The 19,457-nt window shown below is 42.4% G+C and overlaps 1 protein-coding gene across 1 annotated transcript in view; it reads left to right on the top strand.

Moving 5' to 3' along the window:
- ALG13 (ALG13 UDP-N-acetylglucosaminyltransferase subunit) overlaps nt 1-19,457 on the top strand; it is a 229,198-nt gene that overhangs the window by 184,324 nt on the left and 25,417 nt on the right. The window contains exons 23-29 of the mRNA XM_069754494.1: nt 5,424-5,550; nt 7,646-7,678; nt 8,248-8,303; nt 10,597-10,665; nt 11,813-11,972; nt 12,653-12,745; nt 12,844-12,884. Coding sequence (XP_069610595.1) covers nt 5,424-5,550; nt 7,646-7,678; nt 8,248-8,303; nt 10,597-10,665; nt 11,813-11,972; nt 12,653-12,745; nt 12,844-12,884 — 579 coding nt within the window. The remainder of the gene's footprint in view (nt 1-5,423; nt 5,551-7,645; nt 7,679-8,247; nt 8,304-10,596; nt 10,666-11,812; nt 11,973-12,652; nt 12,746-12,843; nt 12,885-19,457) is intronic.

Here is a 19,457-nt window from a genome sequence, read left to right as displayed (position 1 = left end):
TCCCCAGAGGGGAGTCCCTCTACCCCAGAGGCCCGGAGCGGGACTATGCTCTGGGATTGAACCGCTCCTCCCGGTTGGGGGGCTCTCGGTTCAGGAAGCGGTGAAGATCCAGCCTCCGTTATGCAGAGCGCGCAGTCCTGGAGAAGTTACAGCCAGCCGGCACTTCCGGGTTTAAGGTAGCCGCGTCACTTCCGGTATCGTCGGAGCCGGCGAGACGTCACTTCCGGTGGCGTTCTTTTGAACGGGGGAGGCAGACGCTCCATTTAGGAGTACGCTGAACAGAGCGGTCGCTACTGCTTTAGCGTCCAGCACCTGCAGTGGGTCACGTTGTCTGCTTAGGATCGGCGATGGAAAATCGAATCGACGAGGAAGGGGTAAGTGTGCCCGGAGGCAGTACATCCTAAGCCCTGTAACTACCTCGTACATCCTAGCCTATTACTCCCTATCTTATGTCGTTTAGGATAAGGGAATCCCCGCTGCTCCCCCAGCTGCGGTTAAAAAATCTGGGAAGGTCACGACGAAGAGCGTCAGATGTCCTGTATGCCATACTAAGCTCCCAGACGGCCACGGCAAGACCCTCTGCGCATCATGCACTTCTAAAGTCATGAAAGACGAGCAGACAGCCCTGTTTTCTGAGATGCGATCCCTAATACGGGAAGAGGTGCAGGCTTCTATATCCAGCCTTTCGCAGTCCCGGCCCGCCAGTCCCGTAGTTGGTCGCAAGCGTCCCACGCGGGAGGAAACCCAGGGGGAGCCTGAGTATTCTTCGGATGAAGATTCCGAGCTCAGGGATTCACTTTCAGAAGAAGAGGGGGAAATACCTGTGGAGAATCAGGATCGAGCTAGGAAGTATCTCTTCCAGTCTGATGAGACAGATGATCTTGTCCAGGCTGTTAGGAATACGATGCAGATTGAAGATGCTTCTAAACCACAGTCCAGACAGGACTTGATGTTTGGGGGACTCGTGGTACGAAACCTGACGGTATTTCCCATAAGCGATCATATCAAAGCTATGGTCCTAGAGGAATGGAAGGAGGCCGAACGACGATTGGTGCTGTCCCGGGACTTTAAAAGTCGCCTACCGTTTGACTCTGAGGAAGTCAAGTTATGGGAGGAGGTCCCTAAGATTGACGTTCCTGTTGCAAAAGTCACAAAAAAGACTGCTATACCTTTCGAGGACTCCTCTAGTCTTCGTGACCCTATGGATAGGAAGGCCGACATCCTCTTTAAGAGGGCTTGGGAAGCTTCTGCAGCGCTGATTAGAACAAAAGTTGCAGACACTTCGGTGGCCAAGTCTATGTATTTATGGATGGGGCAGTTGGAAGAGCAGTTATCCAATAAGACCCCTAGATCAGATATACTACATTCCCTTCCTATAATGAAGTCTGCAATGGCTTTCTTGTCGGATATGACAGCGGAATCAGTCAGGTTTTCAGCACGTAATAGTTCTCTATTGAATGCGGCTAGGAGAGCTGTGTGGTTGAGGTCATGGTCTGGTGACAACGCCTCAAAATCCAAACTCTGCTCTATTCCATTCTCGGGGCAGAGGGTCTTTGGACCTGCTTTGGACTCTATCCTTGAGTCAGCCAGTGATGATAACAAAGGATTTCCAGAGGACAGGCCTAAACGTTCCCAGTCCTTTCGGAGAGGTTTCTTCTCTAGGAAACAGTTTGATCCTAAAGGTCAGGGTCGGTCCAGTAGAGGATCCTACAGAGGCTCCTGTGGACAGGGTAATAGAAACAGCGGTTCCTTCTTTAGCCCATCCTACAAAAATAAGTCACTATGACGCCACTGGCATCGGGGGGAGGCTTCGGAGGTTCGCACGAAACTGGGCTCAGATCACTCAGTCAGTGGGTTCTCAGCACTGTCGCCGAGGGTTACAGCATAGAACTCTACGCTCCTCCCCCCAGAAAGGTACATTGCACCAACTATCGTCACAGCAGACTCGGCCATACTAATGGATTTGCGAGACATGCTCAGGACCGAGGTAATTATTCCGGTTCCTCACTCGGAGATGGCAAAGGGTCACTATTCCTCCCTATTCACTATCTCACGGCTATCGGGCGACACTCGCACAATCACAAATCTAAAGCCGTTAAATGCCTGGGTGAGATACAAAAGGTTTTGCATGGAATCTATCCGTTCTGCAATTCAGCTAATCAAAATGCTTTCATGTGTACTATCGATCTAAAGAGAGCCTACTATCAGGTTCCAATACACCCCTTGTCTCAGAACCTGCTGAGGTTCGCAGTAGCTCTTCCAACCCGGACCTGCCACTATCAATTTCAGGGCCTTCCCTTCGGGCTGGCTTCTGCTCCTCGTATTTTTGCAAAGCTTGTATCAGAGATGGCGGCCTTTGTGAGGAAACAAGGCATCATTATAATTCCGTACCTGGACGATTTCCTTCTCGTGGCAGATTCAGCGGAACTCCTGAAAGATCAGAGATCGAACAATCGCAGTGATGGAGCATCTCGGTTGGGTACTAAACCGGCAGAAATCCGATCTTCTACCAGAACAAAGGAAGACCTTCCTGGGAGTGCATCTGGACTCCAGTCACAGAATATCCTGCTTACCGGAGGTCAAGCGATGGATAATTCAAACTCGGGCCAGGTATCTTCTGGAGCATCGAGTTACCATAAGGATAGCTATGAAGGTTCTCAGCCTAATGACAGCCTGCATACCGTGTGTCAGGTGGGCACAGGCGCACTCAAGACGTCTTTAAAGACAGATCCTGTCGGTATGGGACCGTCGCCAGTCTTCTCTGGAGGCTCCTTTGAGGCTGACAGGTCCAACGCGGAAATCCCTCCTTTGGTGGACCCGCACAGAAAACCTAAAGGTGGGAGTTCTATGGATCACCTCCCCCTACGTAGTTATCACTACAGACGCCAGTGCTTGATTGCTGGGGAGCTCACTTACAAGGCAGAATCTTGCAAGGCAAGTGGCCAGAAAGTATAAAAAACAGATCATCCAACTTCAAAGAGCTCTACGATGTATGGCAAGCGTTGAGACACAATCGGCCCATCTTCTTAAACCGCCACGTAAGAATTTTCTCCGACAATATAACGACAGTCTCATTCCTGAACCATCAGGGAGGTCCAAGATATCAACCTCTGCAGGATTTAGCAGAGATGATCTTCAGCTGGGCAGAGGACACTGCTTTCTATAACAGCTATCCACCTAGAAGGATCTCAGAACATAATCGCAGATTACTTAAGCAGACGGGAACTGTGTCCAACAGAGTGGGAATTGGACCAGAGTTTGTCTTCAGTGGGGAACTCCCAGCATCGACCTATTCGCGAACAGGAGAAACTCGAAGACATCAAGATTCTTCTCCCTGAACCCCTCGGATCTTCCAGAAGGGGTAGACGCTCTGAGCCAGGAATGGGATCAACCTCTCTCATACGCCTTCCCACCGCTGGCATTAATTCCAGCTGTTCTTCGGAAGATCAAGGAGGATCAGGCAACGGTCATCCTAGTGGTCCCGTATTGGCCAAGAAGAAGCTGGTTTCCTGTGCTGGGAACTCTAGCAATCGACAATCCAGTTATATTACCTATCAGAGGGAGAGTTATTCACCAGGGTCCAGTGTATCATCCAGATCCAAGCAGACTGTCTTTCAGCCTGGATCCTGAAAGGGTCATCCTGAAGTCAAAAGGCCTGTCAGACCAGGTCATATCTACTATCCAAAGTAGTAGAAAGCCTGTTACATCTGCTATTTACCAGAAGATCTGGAAACGTTTTTGCCTAGAAAGTGGCAGGTCCGATGTTGTATCGGGCTCGCCGAACATCCCTGGTATCTTGGATTTTCTGCAGAAAGGGTTTAACATGGGTCTTCGACCTAGCACATTAAAGGTCCAAGTGTCAGCGTTGAGCTCCTTTCTAGACTACCCTTTAGCATCTCACCCATGGATAATAAGATTTATTCGGGCCACTCAGAGAATGCGTCTGACCATCAGACAGTTGTCCCCATCCTGGGACCTTAACCTTGTTCTTAGGGCACTATGTAAAGGTGTTTACGCTTCTGGGGCTGATATGCCTTTATTTATTCGCACTCGGAAGACTGCTTTCTTAGTGGCGATCACTACAGCCAAGAGGGTTGGAGAGATTCAGGCTCTATGTATCAGGGATCCCTATCTACAAATTACGGAAGATAGCCTAATCTTAAAATTAGATCCAGCCTTTATACCAAAGGTAGCCTCTGTTTAAAAATAGGAATCAAGAAATAATTATCCCTTCCTTCTGTAATAACCCCTCTAACGAGAAAGAAAAGGTCCTCCAATCTCTAGATGTTAGGGAGTCTTGGATTATCTACGAGCCACAGACTCTTGTCGTATAGATCCAAACCTTTTTATTCTTTTCGGAGGAAAGAATAGGGGTAAGAAGGCCTCTAAGGCCTCAATTGCTCGTTGGATCACTGATGTGATCTCAGATGCTTATCAGTCTGAGGGCTTGTCCCCTCCTTCAGGTTTAAAAGCCCACTCTACCCGTGGGGTGTCTGCCTCTTGGGCAGAGCGTGCGGGAGCTTCCGTAGAGCAGATTTGTAAGGCCGCAACATGGGCCAGAACTGACACTTTCTGCAAACATTATAAGCTTGCTGTTATGTCCGGTCAGCACACGGCTTTTGGGAGGAAAGTCCTCCAAGCGGTAGTGCCACCCTAAGGAGATGCTTTGGTACTCTCCAGGGTGCTGTCAGGAGGGACGTCCTGGAAAATAGGTATTAGTCCTACCGGTAATTGTTTCCAGGAGTCCATACTGACAGCACTGGTAGTTCACCCCCCCCATATATGTCATAAAATTCAGATATATTCAGAGTTATGTTTATATACTATTTTTGTAATGTGATTTGAACATTAAATGTTTTATTTGCATTATTCTATGAGTTGGTCCTTGTTACAACACTGAGGATTGGTGGGAGGTACCGGATATTTGAACTCTCGTGTGTTTCCTGTCCCAGTAAGGAGGAGAAGGACGTCGTCCAGGGTGCTGTCAGTATGGACTCCTGGAAACATAATTACCGGTAGGACTAATACCTATTTTTTGCGTGGTAAAGAGAAATTGAAAAAAAAATTCTTACCACTTAAAAAAAATAAAAAATTAATAATAATTACACAAGCTTGGTATCACTGTTGTCATACATGCTTGGAAAATCATGGTGCCAGGTCAATATTTTACCACACAAGGAACAAACCCGCATGTAACTATAGATGAGAAGAGGGGTAAATAAAAAAGTTATATTTCTTGGAATAAGGAAAGTAAAAAAACAAAAATGTAACTTGGCCATTAGGGATGGCTTAACGGTTTTTGAAAGTTATAGATTTTAAAAACGTCTGACTGTTTTTAACAGTGCGCCATTGTGTGGATCTGTAACTATAGGTGTAGTTACTGTATCAGTCTTGGTATAAAATGTTGTCCTGTGTTCTCCCAGAATCCAGGTAGTCCAATGGTTCCTGCTCCAGGTTTTTGGGTAGCAAGGAGTAATCCTGGTCCCATTGGCCCTGTCAAGCAAAATTTAAATTCATCAGAGGAAGATATTGATGAACCCAGTGATAATGGTAACGTTCATATCCTATACTTCTATTTTTTTCTACTAGTTATCCGATATGTATGAATGAAAAAAAAATCTTTCGTATAGTGGACATTGGTTTACTTTCAACTAAACCATTTATAATTGCTTTTACAAGGATGAAACCTCTATAGCAGCTGGTACTTTAACATATTATTCATCCTCCATGTGATGATTTTGAGGGTTTTGTCTGAATCCTTTGTTTCTTTTTTGGCAAACACATGTTAGTTGTAGGCTGCACACATGATTGTTCAAGAGTAAAATCAAATATAGGTACAACACAGGCTATGTTTGGGCTTTTCATAAACCAGTCTTAAACAGAAGCTTACTGGAATGTCAATCACCTCATAATAAATTTGGTGCATCTTGGCTATCTTTGCGCTACAAACTGAAATCTATGCCTGGCATTCTCGGAGGTAGATGTATACTATATTTTACTAGTGTAAATTATAGCAAACATGCTGGGCCATGTTTTCTCTACCACTCTTCAGAAAAGAGTGCATAAACACCTAATTAAGAAAACAAAATTCTATAGTCTTGGTTTTAACCCTTTATTTTTTTACATTTTTGTTCCCTTAAATCGATATTAAAAGTGATTTAAAAGCAAAAAAATAAATAATAAAAAACACTGAAATTTCCTACTAGAGGAAAATGGCTTTTTCCCCCACTTACCAGGTTTCCTTTCTCCTTCACCTGTCTTCTGAACTCACCATTTAATCTTCACTCTGCTCAAACCAATCCTTAAGGTACCGTCACACTTAGTGACGCTGCAGCGATACCGACAACGATCCGGATCGCTGCAGCGTCGCTGTTTGGTCGCTGGAAAGCTGTCACACAGACAGCTCTCCAGCGACCAACGATGCCGGTAACCAGGGTAAACATCGGGTTACTAAGCGCAGGGCCGCGCTTAGTAACCCGATGTTTACCCTGGTTACCATCCTAAAAGTAAAAAAAAACAAACAGTACATACTTACCTACCGCTGTCTGTCCCCGGCGCTGTGCTCTGCACTCCTCCTGTACTGGCTGTGAGCACAGCGGCCGGAAAGCAGAGCGGTGACGTCACCGCTCTGCTTTCCGGCTGACCGACGCTCACAGCCAGTACAGGAGGAGAGCAGAGCACAGCGCTGGAGGACAGACAACGGTAGGTAAGTATGTACTGTTTTTTTTTGTTTTTTTTTACTTTTAGGATGGTAACCAGGGTAAACATCGGGTTACTAAGCGCGGCCCTGCGCTTAGTTACCCGATGTTTACCCGGGTTACCAGTGAAGACATCGCTGAATCGGTGTTACACACGCCGATTCAGCGATGTCTGCGGGGAGTCCAGCGACCAAATAAAGTTCTGGACTTTCTTCCCCGACCAACGACATCACAGCAGGGGCCTGATCGCTGCTGCCTGTCACACTGGACGATATCGCTAGCGAGGACGCTGCAACGTCACGGATCGCTAGCGATATCGTCTAGTGTGACGGTACCTTTAGAGCAAACAGGTTAGCAGCTCATTGAGAGATCAGATTACAATTGCTTAAAGAGAACCGGGCATCAGGGTTTTGCATATTAAACTGAAGGTATGATTTAATACCTTTAATATTCAGTAATGAAAACCACAGCCTGGTTGTTTTAAAATCATTATTAGAAGATTTGGTCTCCGTGCATCGTGACGAGGCTGTGGGTAGGGTCATCAGCGTTGCTTCGGCCCCTCTGCTGCCGCCGGGGGATTTTATCCTCGTTATTAGAGACCTCTTAGTTTCCTCACACTGTTTTGAAAAGTCACTTCAAACTGTTAAACTAAAAACTGAAGCAGGCGAAAGGTAAAACTGTCACACCCAAATAATCCAGAATGTGAAGGGTTATTGTTACCACCAGGATAAAGTATGGTAATTGTTTAGAAAATTACCTCCGGTGAGGTCCCAACTGTATGTGTACATACTTATATTGCTGCACTCTCTGGTATTATTTTCTAAACTGCTGAAAATAAATCATGCAGTCCAGAAAAAAAAATAGTAATTACATTTCTAATTTCTTTTCAACAAGTTTGACAAAACAATGGTTGTGCTACATTATACTATTTATTTATATTTCTGCAGGAGAGTATCATGGAGACTTCATGTATACTTCAGGTTAGTGAAATGTGTAGGTGATAAAGAAAAACACAAAACAAATATCCTGTTCACTTCTATGCAACAAAGGTTGAAAATGATGATGCACCAATTTCTTTATGCAGCCACCTCTTAATAAACTTTGGCATCCTTGGGTTCTTGTGTCAGAAAATTATATTTTGAATAATTTGCAACAATATAGTTTTCTGATGTACAGTTCAGTAGTTTGTTACGCCCCCTGTTAGTGATGCACCTTTTGATAAGCCCCACCTACTCTGCCATTTTTTTTTTACAGTTGGGGCAAAAAGTCAAAAAAATGTCATGCAAATATTCCTTGTGCCAACTTTCTGATGGAACACAAAGCTGAGTACTGGACTTACTATTCCCTTTGAGAAACGCACAAAATAAAAATGAAGCAGACACCATTCTATTAAAAGGGCTTTTCTTCAGTTTGCATCTATTTTTCCTCATGAATTACATTTTTCTTTTTTTCTGAAACCACAATTAATAAACTGCTGTGAGCAGTCTTAACCTGTTTTATTGGAATTACTATTACTAGCTTGTTGTGTATCCTTTTTTTTTTTCTCCAGATGGTGCATTTGAGAATTCTACTTTATATAGTACAACAGAGTCCACTCAGAATATGGTAATTTGCTTTACTGTTGTTTGTGTCCATATAGATCCTATAACTAACTTGTATGTATCTCAAGTTTACCAAAATTCCATGAACCTAGTGCCTCAAAATCAAGACTACTAGGCACTGACCAAGACTACAAAAAAAACTTTGCGAAATAACTTCCAAAATACTCTTCAAAACCGCTTCAGGAAATGGAAAAACTACTCTGCACATATCTTTGTGGCGGTGATACAGGCTTTGGATTTTTAATAATTAAAATAAACTAAAGATTTAAAAGGGTTTCTCCTTGTTGTAGTTTTCTTTTTTTTTGTGTTCTTCTAAAGTTAAATATATGGGGACTTGCATGACAATTGAAATCTTACCTAATAATCCTCGACTACAAATTGCAGATTTCCTTAGTGTTTAATTTGCTGTACACCTGTTAATTGGGCACAATTGTGCTGATCAATCATCCATGGAAAAGTTTGAACAAGCAACATGCGTTAAACAAAATTGTACTGGAACCAATATAAAATGACAACTTGGGTGATCATGACAAACACAAACTTTCAGCTAATCACTATATTTCTGTAAAGGTTCAATTTATTAAAATATATGCAATTACACCAATCAGTAAAAAGCATACCGTATATACTCTTGTATAAGCCAAGATTTTCAGCCCAATTTTTTAGGCTGAAAGCGCCCCTCTCGGCTTATACTCGAGTCATTGTCCCAGGGGAGCGGCAGGAGAGGCAGCTGTCACATCATACTCACCTGCTCCCGTCACGGTCCGTCCTTTTCCTATGGTCTCCAGCGCCAGCAGCTTGTTCCTGTGTTCAGCAGTCACGTGGTACCGCTTATTAAAGAAATGAATATGGATACAACTCCACTCCAATAGGGGTGGAGCGTATATTCATTACTATAATGAGCGGTACCAGTGACTGCTGAACACAGGAACAAGCTGACGGCGCCGGAGAGACCATCAGAGAAGCAGGGACCACGCCGGGAGGGTGAGCCATGAAATATTCATCTGTCCTTGTTCCACCGCCGGGCTCAGTCTTCCCCATCCTCTGGCTGTGACGTTCAGGTCAGAGGGTGCTCACATGGTTAGTGCACGTCCTCTGCCTGTACAGTCACTGAAGAAAGCAGAAAGACACAGCGGCGGTGGAACGGGGAGAGGTGAATATCGCAAGTGCCGGGGGCCTGAGCAATGAGAGGTATGTCTTTTTTTTATTTATTTATTTTGTATTTATTTTTTTTTAAATTTCAGCAGCATAAGTGGCATAATATGCTATGGAGCATCCTATGGGGCCATCAACCTTTTGTGCAGCATTATATGGGGTATAATATTCTATGGAGCATCTTTGGGGCCATCAACCTTTGTGCAGCATTATATGGGGCATAATATTCTATGGAGCATCTTATGGGGCTATCCATTAACCTTTTTTGTGCAGCATTATATGGGGCATATTTTAATATGGAGCATCTTGTGGGGCATAGAGGGTACAAACGTCAGCACAAACCATATGGGTGTGAATCTCATCGCGTTTCTGGAGACTTGGTCTCCAGAAACGTGTTGAGATTCACACCCATTTGGTTTGTGCTGAAGTTTGTACCCTCAGTTACAAGTTTGTGAATAAAGAAATTTTATCTTCATGGATTCGGTGGAGCTGGACATTTTTCTTCTTTTGGACTTTACATGTTTGGACACAGCGGGTCCTTGCTCCCGAAGTTCAACTAATGCATTACGGGTGAGCTGGTTTATTTCTCTTCTCATCTTATGGGGCCCATCATGAACTTTGTGGAGCATTATATGGGACGTATTTTGTATGGAGCATCTTATGGGGACAACATGAACTGTATGGAGCATTATATGGGGCTCCTGATTCAGTATGGATATTCAGAAACACTTAACCTACTGATGTCTCAATTTAATTTTACTTTATTGGTATCTATTTTTATTTTTGAAATTTACCAGTAGCTGCTGCATTTCCCACCCTAGGCTTATACTCGAGTCAATAAGTTTTCCCAGTTTTTTGTGGCAAAATTAGGGGTCTCGGCTTGTACTCTGGTCGGCTTATACTCGAGTATATACTGTAAGTTTAAACCAATAGTTAATTTTCTGATTACACATTTTCTTTGTGTATATATCTAAAAAGTTCTTATTTGTTTCTTTGATTGGAAGACATTATGTTCCTAAATCAAAGTGCTTTCTACACTATTGTTCCTGTTTCGACCATCTTCACACTTAAATGTGTTACTCGACATCGCTTTTGCACATGCTTTTCCTTTTCACTAATGTTACTTTATGAATCTTTTACAGTCTCTGCAGGATGAAGTCTCCCGTCCTTTGCCTAGTCAAGAGGATGTTCCGTATAAGTTCACAGAACAGGTGACCTTGAATTTCTACGTTCAAACATAATTGATGTATTTTGTGCTAAATTCCTTCAAGAATGTGCTAAGACATTTGCCCTATAAAACTTTAAAAAAAAAAAAGCTACAAGGATCTTAATTGTTTTGATTTTTTAAATATAGATTTTAAAATACATAATTTTTAATGTATTTTGATGACCTATGTACCCCATACTTTAGTCTTTAAGTGATAACTTGCTTGTCTGCAAAGAGGGTGTTCGTTTGTCAACATGTATGTGCACTAAATACTGCATATAAAAGGTTAATTGGCCGAGTTTTTTTGTTGTTGCAAGATTTGAATTGGCCATTCACTACAATTGGAGTAAAAAGCAAGGGTGCTGTGCAGTTTTTGATGAGGTTTTGCTTAGGTACTTAGATTTTGAACAAGAACTTGTTGAAGATTAGTTTTTATGTTAGTTTTGTTTTTCTTTTGTTCTTAAATTGATGTTAAAATATCTAAACTGTAGGACATAATTATGGACTAATTTTTTTACTTGACCCATTCTAATAATTTTGAATAAAAAAAATTATGTCAACATATCAGCCAATTGACATGTTATAATATGAATTAATTTTACTTGTGTGGTCTGTTGCTTAAGGACCATGAATTTATGATGCGTTCTAAAGCATTTTTCAGTATCCAAATAAATAATTATATACACAAAAACATGCAAATTAAAATCACCCACTAGATCAGGGGTCCCCAACTCCAGTCCTCAAGGCCCACCAACATGTCATGTTTTCAGGATTTCCTTAGTCTTGCCCAGGTAATAATTGCATCACCTGTGCAATGCAAAGGAAATCCTGAAAACATGACCTGTTGGTGGGCCTTGAGGACTCGAGTTGGGGACCCCTGCACTAGATAATATAAATACATAATTTATTTTATATTTAAATTCTAATAATTTTAATTAAATAACCAAATATTTTTATTCTCTAGTACATTTCATATTTGTGTATTTTATCATATAATAATTCACCTTGTTACTTAATTATTTGTGGGGGAACCCTTCTATGTCAGTTATGTTTCCAGCCCCATGTATTGATATATTTTTCTTGACATCCAAATGAGGGTGGGTGCTGGTCACTCCAAATGCATTTTATATGCAGCTTGCACTTCATTTCAGGTTTCATCTGTAATATCTACCTCTTGTGTGAATTCTGCCCCAGCAACTGTGATCTCTTCAAGTTCAGCTGTAGGTGTTCCATCCACTGTTACCTCCACTGTTCTTCCACAAACTGCTGTGCAGCCGATCGTAGTGTCACAATCTCCCACTGGACGGCCAGGTAGTTTTAATTTAAATAATTTTTTTCTTAAGATGTCACCTTGCTGAATAAATAAACACTAAGTGGTGCTATTGTACAATTTAAATTTATTTTGCTCAATTTTAAGTATTGGTTTGACAACATTGGATAGAAACCTGTTGACCACATCCTTGCAATCTTTAACAGCTTGTGTGTTCCATATGATTGAGGTCATTTGGTCAAAGCCACACAGGAATCCTAACCAGCTCTTTACAGGCAGAGTCTAACACATTCATGATTTACACTCTCTACCTGCTCCCCTGTTGGTCAATAATTAATTTCTCCAAGGGCACAGAAATAGAGAGAATCCTCCATCAACATTACTACAAGCAAATATTAAAAGCTTATTAGAGAAATATATATATTTTTTCTCTTTACTGTAATCTGCCACCCCTGCCTCTTGAACTGACCATTCTGAAATACTGCTAAAATCTATCTTGAAAAAACTGATTTAAAGTTACCTATAGAACGATTTTGGTGGGAGGGCAGAGAAAGTGTGAGAGACATGCAAAGATGATGCTGCTGAAGGCTTTAGTGTTTTCTCACCCATGATGCGGGATGCACACGAACAACGTGACATACTAAACTCTATGGGAATGAGCAGATAATGTGAATATATAGGTGCTAATCTGAGTTGTTTTTTTTTGTTTGTTTTTTTAAAGTTACACCTGGCCCTGGAGAAATGGGGGACTGTACAATTCCTCTTCCTCCTCCTCCTTATTCTTGTGACCCTAGTGGCAGCGATCTACCAAGAGGTACAAATCAAAATATTCCTACTTTTTTTTTAATTTGTTTTTTCCTTAAACTCGTTCCACTCCTCCCGCTGCTAACTATTGCTCTTTTCTTGTTTCAGACACAAAGGTTCTACAGTATTATTTTAACCTGGGCTTACAAGTAAGTAGAGTATTTGGTTGATATTTTCAATTTCTGTTCTGTTTATCCAATTGGAGAACATAATTATCATCATCATCATCTACAAATGGATTGTTTCTTCAAAGTAAAACATTTCTTAGATCTAAAACCCCGTGTGAAAATTATTTTGGTATTATCACAGTGAACACCATCATCATTTCTAAATGTTTTGTCCTTAGAAAGTCTGTATTTTGTAATCTTTTCCCATCTGAGCCCAATTTCATTTTTGCACTTGTTTTTTTTCTCAATCTTTTCTTCCAAGAGCCATACAGACAGGCTGGGCTTCATAGGAGTCTTCAGTGGGAGCCTAGCTGGCATGTCAACGCCATCAATACCCCAGAATTTCATTGCTGTGTGAGACACATATACAGTACAGACCAAAAGTTTGAACACACCTTCTCATTTAAAGATTTTTCTGTATTTTCATGACTATGAAAATTGTACTTTCACACTGAAGGCATCAAAACTATGAATTAACACATGTGGAATTATATACTTAACAAAAAAGTGTGAAACTGAAAATATGTCTTATATTCTAGGTTCTTCAAAGTAGCCACCTTTTGCTTTGATGACTGTTTTGCACACTCTTGGCATTCTCTTGATGAGCTTCAAGAGGTAGTCACCGGGAATGGTTTTCACTTCACAGGTGTGCCCTGTCAGGTTTAATAAGTGGGATTTCTTGCCTTATAAATGGGGTTGGGACCATCAGTTGTGTTGCACAGAAGTCTGGTGTATACACAGCTGATAGTACTACTGAATAGACTGTTAAAATTTGTATTATGGCAAGAAAAATGCAGCTAAGTAAAGAAAAATGAGTGGCCATCATTACTTAAAGAAATGAAGGTCAGTCAGTCCGAAAAATTGGGCAAACTTTTAAAGCGTCCCCAAGTGCAATGGCAAAAACCATCAAGCACTACAAAGAAACTGGCTCACACGAGGACGCCCCAGGAAAGGAAGACAGTCACCTCTGCTTCTGAGGATAAGTTTATCCGAGTCACCAGCCTCAGAAATCGCAGGTTAACAGCAGCTCAGGTTAGAGACCAGGTCAATGCCACACATAGTTCTAGCAGCAGACACATCTCTACAACTACTGTTAAGAGGAGACTTTGTGCAGCAGGCCTTCATGGTAAAATAGCTGCTAGGAAACCACTGCTAAGGACAGGCAACAAGCAGAAGAGACTTGTTTGGGCTAAAGAACACAAGGAATGGACATTAGACCAGTGGAAATCTGTGCTTTGGTCTGATCAGTCCAAATTTGAGATCTTTGGTTCCAACCACCGTGTCTTTGTGTGATGCAGAAAAGGTGAACGGATGGACTCTACATGCCTGGTTCCCACCGTGAAGCATGGAGGGGGTGTGATCATGTGGGGGTGCTTTACTGGTGACACTGTTGGGGATTTATTCAAAATTGAAGGCATACTGAACCAGCATGGCTACCACAGCATCATGCAGCGGCATGCTATTCCATCCGATTTGCGTTTAGTTGGACCATAATTTATTTTTCAACAGGATAATGACCCCAAACACATCTAGGCTAAGGGCTATTTGACCAAGAAGGAGAGTGATGGGGTGCTACGCCAGATGACCTGGCCTCCACAGTCACCAGACCTAAACCCAGTCGAGATGGTCTGGAGTGAGCTGGACCACAGAGTGAAGGCAAAAGGGCCAACAAGTGCTAAGCATCTCTGGGAACTCCTTCAAGATTGTTGGAAGACCATTTCCGGTGAATACCTCTTGAAGCTCATCAAGAGAATGCCAAGAGTGTGCAAAGCAGTCCTCAAAGCAGAAGGTGGCTACTTTGAAGAACCTAGAATATAAGACATATTTTCAGTTGTTTCACACTTTTTTAAGTAAATAATTCCACATGTGTTAATTCATAGTTTTGATGCCTTCAGTGTGAATGTACAATTTTCATAGTCTTGAAATACAGAAAAATCTTTAAATGAGAAGGTGTGTCCAAACTTTTGGTCTGTACTGTACATCATTGGAGGAAAAAAATAGAGGAAAAATCGCACTCGCCTTCCTGTATCCTACACGAGAACATGTTGAAGCACCAGTTGGTGAGAAATTGCTGTAGTCTTGTAAGCATTGCATGCACCCCTGCAAACCCATTGTTTTAAATTTTTAGTAAAGAAGAAACATTTTAAAGGACAGTGAGTGCAATTTTTTTTTTCCTTCTATTTTTTTTGCTTCAATTTTGTTCATGCTATTTCATACACACCTGTGTTCTTGTATAGTCTGGTTCTCTGCTTATCCCCTGCTGTAAAGGGAGTATCTGAGTATCTGTGGATGGTGCCGGCACACATCTTTGCATACTTATGCATCACATGTCAGGATGGGATCAATGTTAGCCTATCTATTATAGGGGGAATGCATAAAAGAATTACTTTAGCATTTCTGCAGTAATTGCATGTCCAAATCAGCATGTTACATGTGGAATTTGTTGCTGGTTTTCTGGGAATTCTATCTTATGCATTTCAAAGCCTGAAATCTACAATGAAATTGACACGTAGATTTTAAAATCTGCACCACAGATCAGTTTACATGCAGAACATTTCTGAAACATGTAAATGATCTTTTTAATATTTCATTGACTTGGTTGACACTTTACTAAGCAAATACAAACAGAAAATTCACACATTCTTGTGCATTCACCCTTATACCCTTTATGTAAGATCAAGAAAGGGGCTGGAGGTGAATTAAATTGGAGCAAAGCCCTCCATGACAGGGGTTGGATGGGGAGGTTCAAGTTTGAAATACTAAGGAGATTATAGGGTGATCATAAGTGGGGGGGGGGTGCGGAGGCAGAGAATGAGTGGTATTTAAGGGAAAAGTGCTGGAAAAGGTACAATTTTTGGTTCAGATTCCCTAGAGAGAATCCCACACGTACCCTTTTGCTTATTTTACCTTATGGTGGCCATGGATTCCCTTCTATGGCATCTGCGGGCTGCTTCAAGCCTGCAAGCTGACAAGACTGCTCCGGGAATAAATTGCCGGCATGCTGGGAGATCAGAGCTGAGATGTGTATGAGGGGTCCAGACAGCGGGTGAGAAGAGCGAGGCCTCCGGAACGCTTGAGCCCTGAAGTGACCCATCGCTGCAGGCGATAGCTTAGGAGCCCCACCAGGGACCCTGAGGGTGGTAAGTGCCGGTGATCTGCTTCGGTCTAGCACTCACGGCTCAGAAGGAATCATTCCAGCCCACCTGCGAGAGTGAGCACGCTGTGGCTTGTACCCGAAGGAGGCGGGCAGGCATTGCGCAAGAGAGAAGGGGAGGCTTGTCTGTGTGCGATGCGGGGTAGCTACTCTTGCCGCAGGCACTCCTGAGGACGTCCCTGGCAGGGGGGGCCTTCAGGTTAGAGGTGCCAGCCGAGGATGGCTGCAGCAGGTCCCACGGAGGAGTCAGCCGCAAATTTAAATCATAACAGGATTCAAGCCAGGAGAAGGTCATTTGCTGGATGTGTGCTGCACTCCATCCAGTCCCCCCACAACCCACGGTGACATGACAACTAGGGGTGGATGAAGAATATTTGGGAGTGGAAAAGCTGGACGGACACAGACATCTGGATGCTGGATCTTCGGCTGGCAGGTTCACGGTGCTTGTTCAATCCAGTTAGTATGACTGTCTTGTATGTTGCCTAGGTCTTGGGTCAGACCAGGGTGTGTGTGGTCAGATAGTGGGTCCCAGTGGTCTCCAGGAAGGGGTCGTGGTGGAGCAGATGTGCCAGGGCTCAAGAATCAAGATGTAACAATTTTTATCATGCATGGATGGTTGTTCGGTGGGGGGTTGATGTTATCTTTAGTAGTAACTTAGTTACCGTCGCCTTTGGCATCAGTAAACGTGGGTAGTGAGGGGGTTTCTACAGGTGTGCCCGTTCAGACTGAAAAGGACAAGGCGAATGCAATTAAGCTTTTATAATGCAAAAGGTGAGTATGTGTGTTTTTTGAAGGGCCACTGGGGGCACATTTAACGCCTTAACATCCAATGACAGATATGTCCGATACTAGACGCCTCCCATGTTTGGTTTGGGAGCCGTCGCCCTTAGAGGCGTAGGTGGAATCGCGATCCATCCGCGGCTGTTAACATGTTAAATGCCACTGTCAAACTCTCAGGAAGCATGTCACTAATCACACCCATCTGCGCCTGTGTCACATGCCCACAGGTCGTTGATGGGTTGGCATGACAACCCAGTGTCTGCAGGAGTCCCCTGTGGTTGTCATTGTCCGGTGGTCAGTGCTCGTAGCAAGTGAGCATTTCTGCTACTATGAAGCACTAGCGATTGGATGATCTCGGCTTCTAGTCTTCCATTGAGACTATTGAAGCAAATAAAAAGTTCAAAAAGTTTTTAAAAATATAAAAGTTCAAATCATTCCCCCATTTGCCCCATTCAAAATAATTCCATAAAAACGATTAAACAGACATATTTGGAATCACCCGATCTATCAATATATAAAAAGAATTAATCCAATCCATAAATGGCATAACAAGAAAACAAATCAAAACGCCAGAAATTCGTTTTTTTTTTATTGCTGCAAAATTGCAATAAAATGCAATAACAGGTGATCAAAAGATCGTATCTACACCAAATAGTACCAATAAAAACATCAGATCGGCGTGCAAAATCTAACCCCTCACCCAGCCTCAGATATAAAAAAAATGGAGATACTACGGATCTCAGGAAAATGGCACTTTTTTTTTTTTGCAAACTTTGAATTTTCTTTTTTTTACCACTTAAATAAAAAAAAGAGCCTGTACATGTTTGCTATCTACAAACTTGTAATGACCTGGAGAATCATAATGCCAGGTCAGTTTTAGCATTTATTGAACATGGTAAAAAAGAAAAACACAAAAAGCAATAGTGGAATTGCACTTTTTTTTTTGGCAATTTCACCGCACTTTGATTTTTTTTTTTCCCCCATTTTCCAGTACAAGATATGGTAAAATGATGCTGTTCAAAAGTACAACTCATCCCACAAAAAACAATTCCTCACAAAATAACAAAGTTAGGGCTCTGGAAAGTAGGGGAGTATAAATGAAAATACCCCCGATCCTTAAGGGTACGAGCGCACGGTCCTTAACCCCTTCATGACCTTGGGATTTTTCGTTTTTCCGTGTTCGTTTTTTTACTCCTCTCCTTCCCAGAGCCATAACTTTTTTATTTTTCCGTCAATTTGGCCATGTGAGGGCTTATTTTTTGTGGGACGAGTTGTACTTTTGAACGACATCATTGGTTTTAGCATGTCGTGTACTAGAAAACGGGAAAAAAATTCCAAGTGCGGTGAATTGCAAAAAAAAAGTGCAATCCCACACTTGTTTTTTGTTTGGCTTTTTTGCTAGGTTCACTAAATGCTAAAACTGACCTGCCATTATGATTCTCCAGGTCAGTACGAGTTCATAGACACCTAACATGACTAGGTTATTTTTTACCTAAGTGGTGAAAAAAAATTCCAAACTTTGCTAAAAAAAAAAAAAATTGCGCCATTTTCCGATACCAGTAGTGTCTCCATTTTTCATGATCTGGGGTCGGTTGAGGACTTATTTCTTGCGTGCCGAGATGACGTTTTTAATGATAGCATTTTGGTGCAGATACATTCTTTTGATCGCCCGTTATTGCATTTTAATGCAATGTCGCGGCGACCAAAAAAAATGTAATTCTGGCGTTTCGAATTTTTTTCTCGCTACGCTGTTTAGCGATCAGGTTAATGCTTTTTTTTTGGTTGATAGATCGGGCGATTCTGAGCGCGGCGATACCAAATATGCGTAGATTTGATATTTTTTTTATTGATTTATTTTGATTGGGGCGAAAGGGGGGTGATTTAAACTTTTATATTGTTTTTTATTTTTTTCACATTTTTTTTTTACTTTTTTTTTTTTTACTTTTGCCATGCTTCAATAGCCTCCATGGGAGGCTAGAAGCAGGCACAGCACGATCGCCTCTGCTACATAGCCGCGATCTGCTGTTCGCTGCTATGTATGTTATGTAGGCAATCCAGTGACAGTGTGCCAGCAATCAGAGCACATACAGTGATTTGACAATAACCCAAAAACAATAGAACGAGCTCTGAGACGTGGAATCTCTGTAGACCGCAATACCTGAACCTATCCTAAACACAACTAAAGGCGGCTGTGGATTGCGCCTGTCACTACCTATGCAACTCGGTACAGCCTGAGGAGCTGACTAGCCTGAAGATAGAAAAACAAGCCTGACTTGCCTCAGAGAAATACCCCAAAGGAAAAGGCAGCCCCCCACATATAATGACTGTTAGCAAGATGAAAAGACAAACGAAGGGATGAAATAGATTCAGCAAAGTGAGGCCCGATATTCTAGATAGAGCGAGGATAGCAAAGAGAACTTTGCAGTCTACAAAAAACCCTAAAGCAAAAAACCACGCAAAGGGGGCAAAAAGACCCACCGTGCCGAACTAACGGCACGGCGGTGCACCCTTTGCGTCTCAGAGCTTCCAGCAAAAACGAATAGACAAGCTGGACAGAAAAGGTACCAACAAAAGCAAAGAAACACTTATCTAAGCCGAGCAGCAGGCCACAGGAAAGATCC

Source organism: Ranitomeya imitator, chromosome 2 (genome assembly GCF_032444005.1).
Source record: "Ranitomeya imitator isolate aRanImi1 chromosome 2, aRanImi1.pri, whole genome shotgun sequence".
In the NCBI taxonomy this organism is placed as follows: Eukaryota; Metazoa; Chordata; class Amphibia; order Anura; family Dendrobatidae; genus Ranitomeya; species Ranitomeya imitator.
The sequence above is the reverse complement of the archived record's forward strand: the minus strand, read 5'-3'. Positions and strand labels throughout refer to the sequence as shown.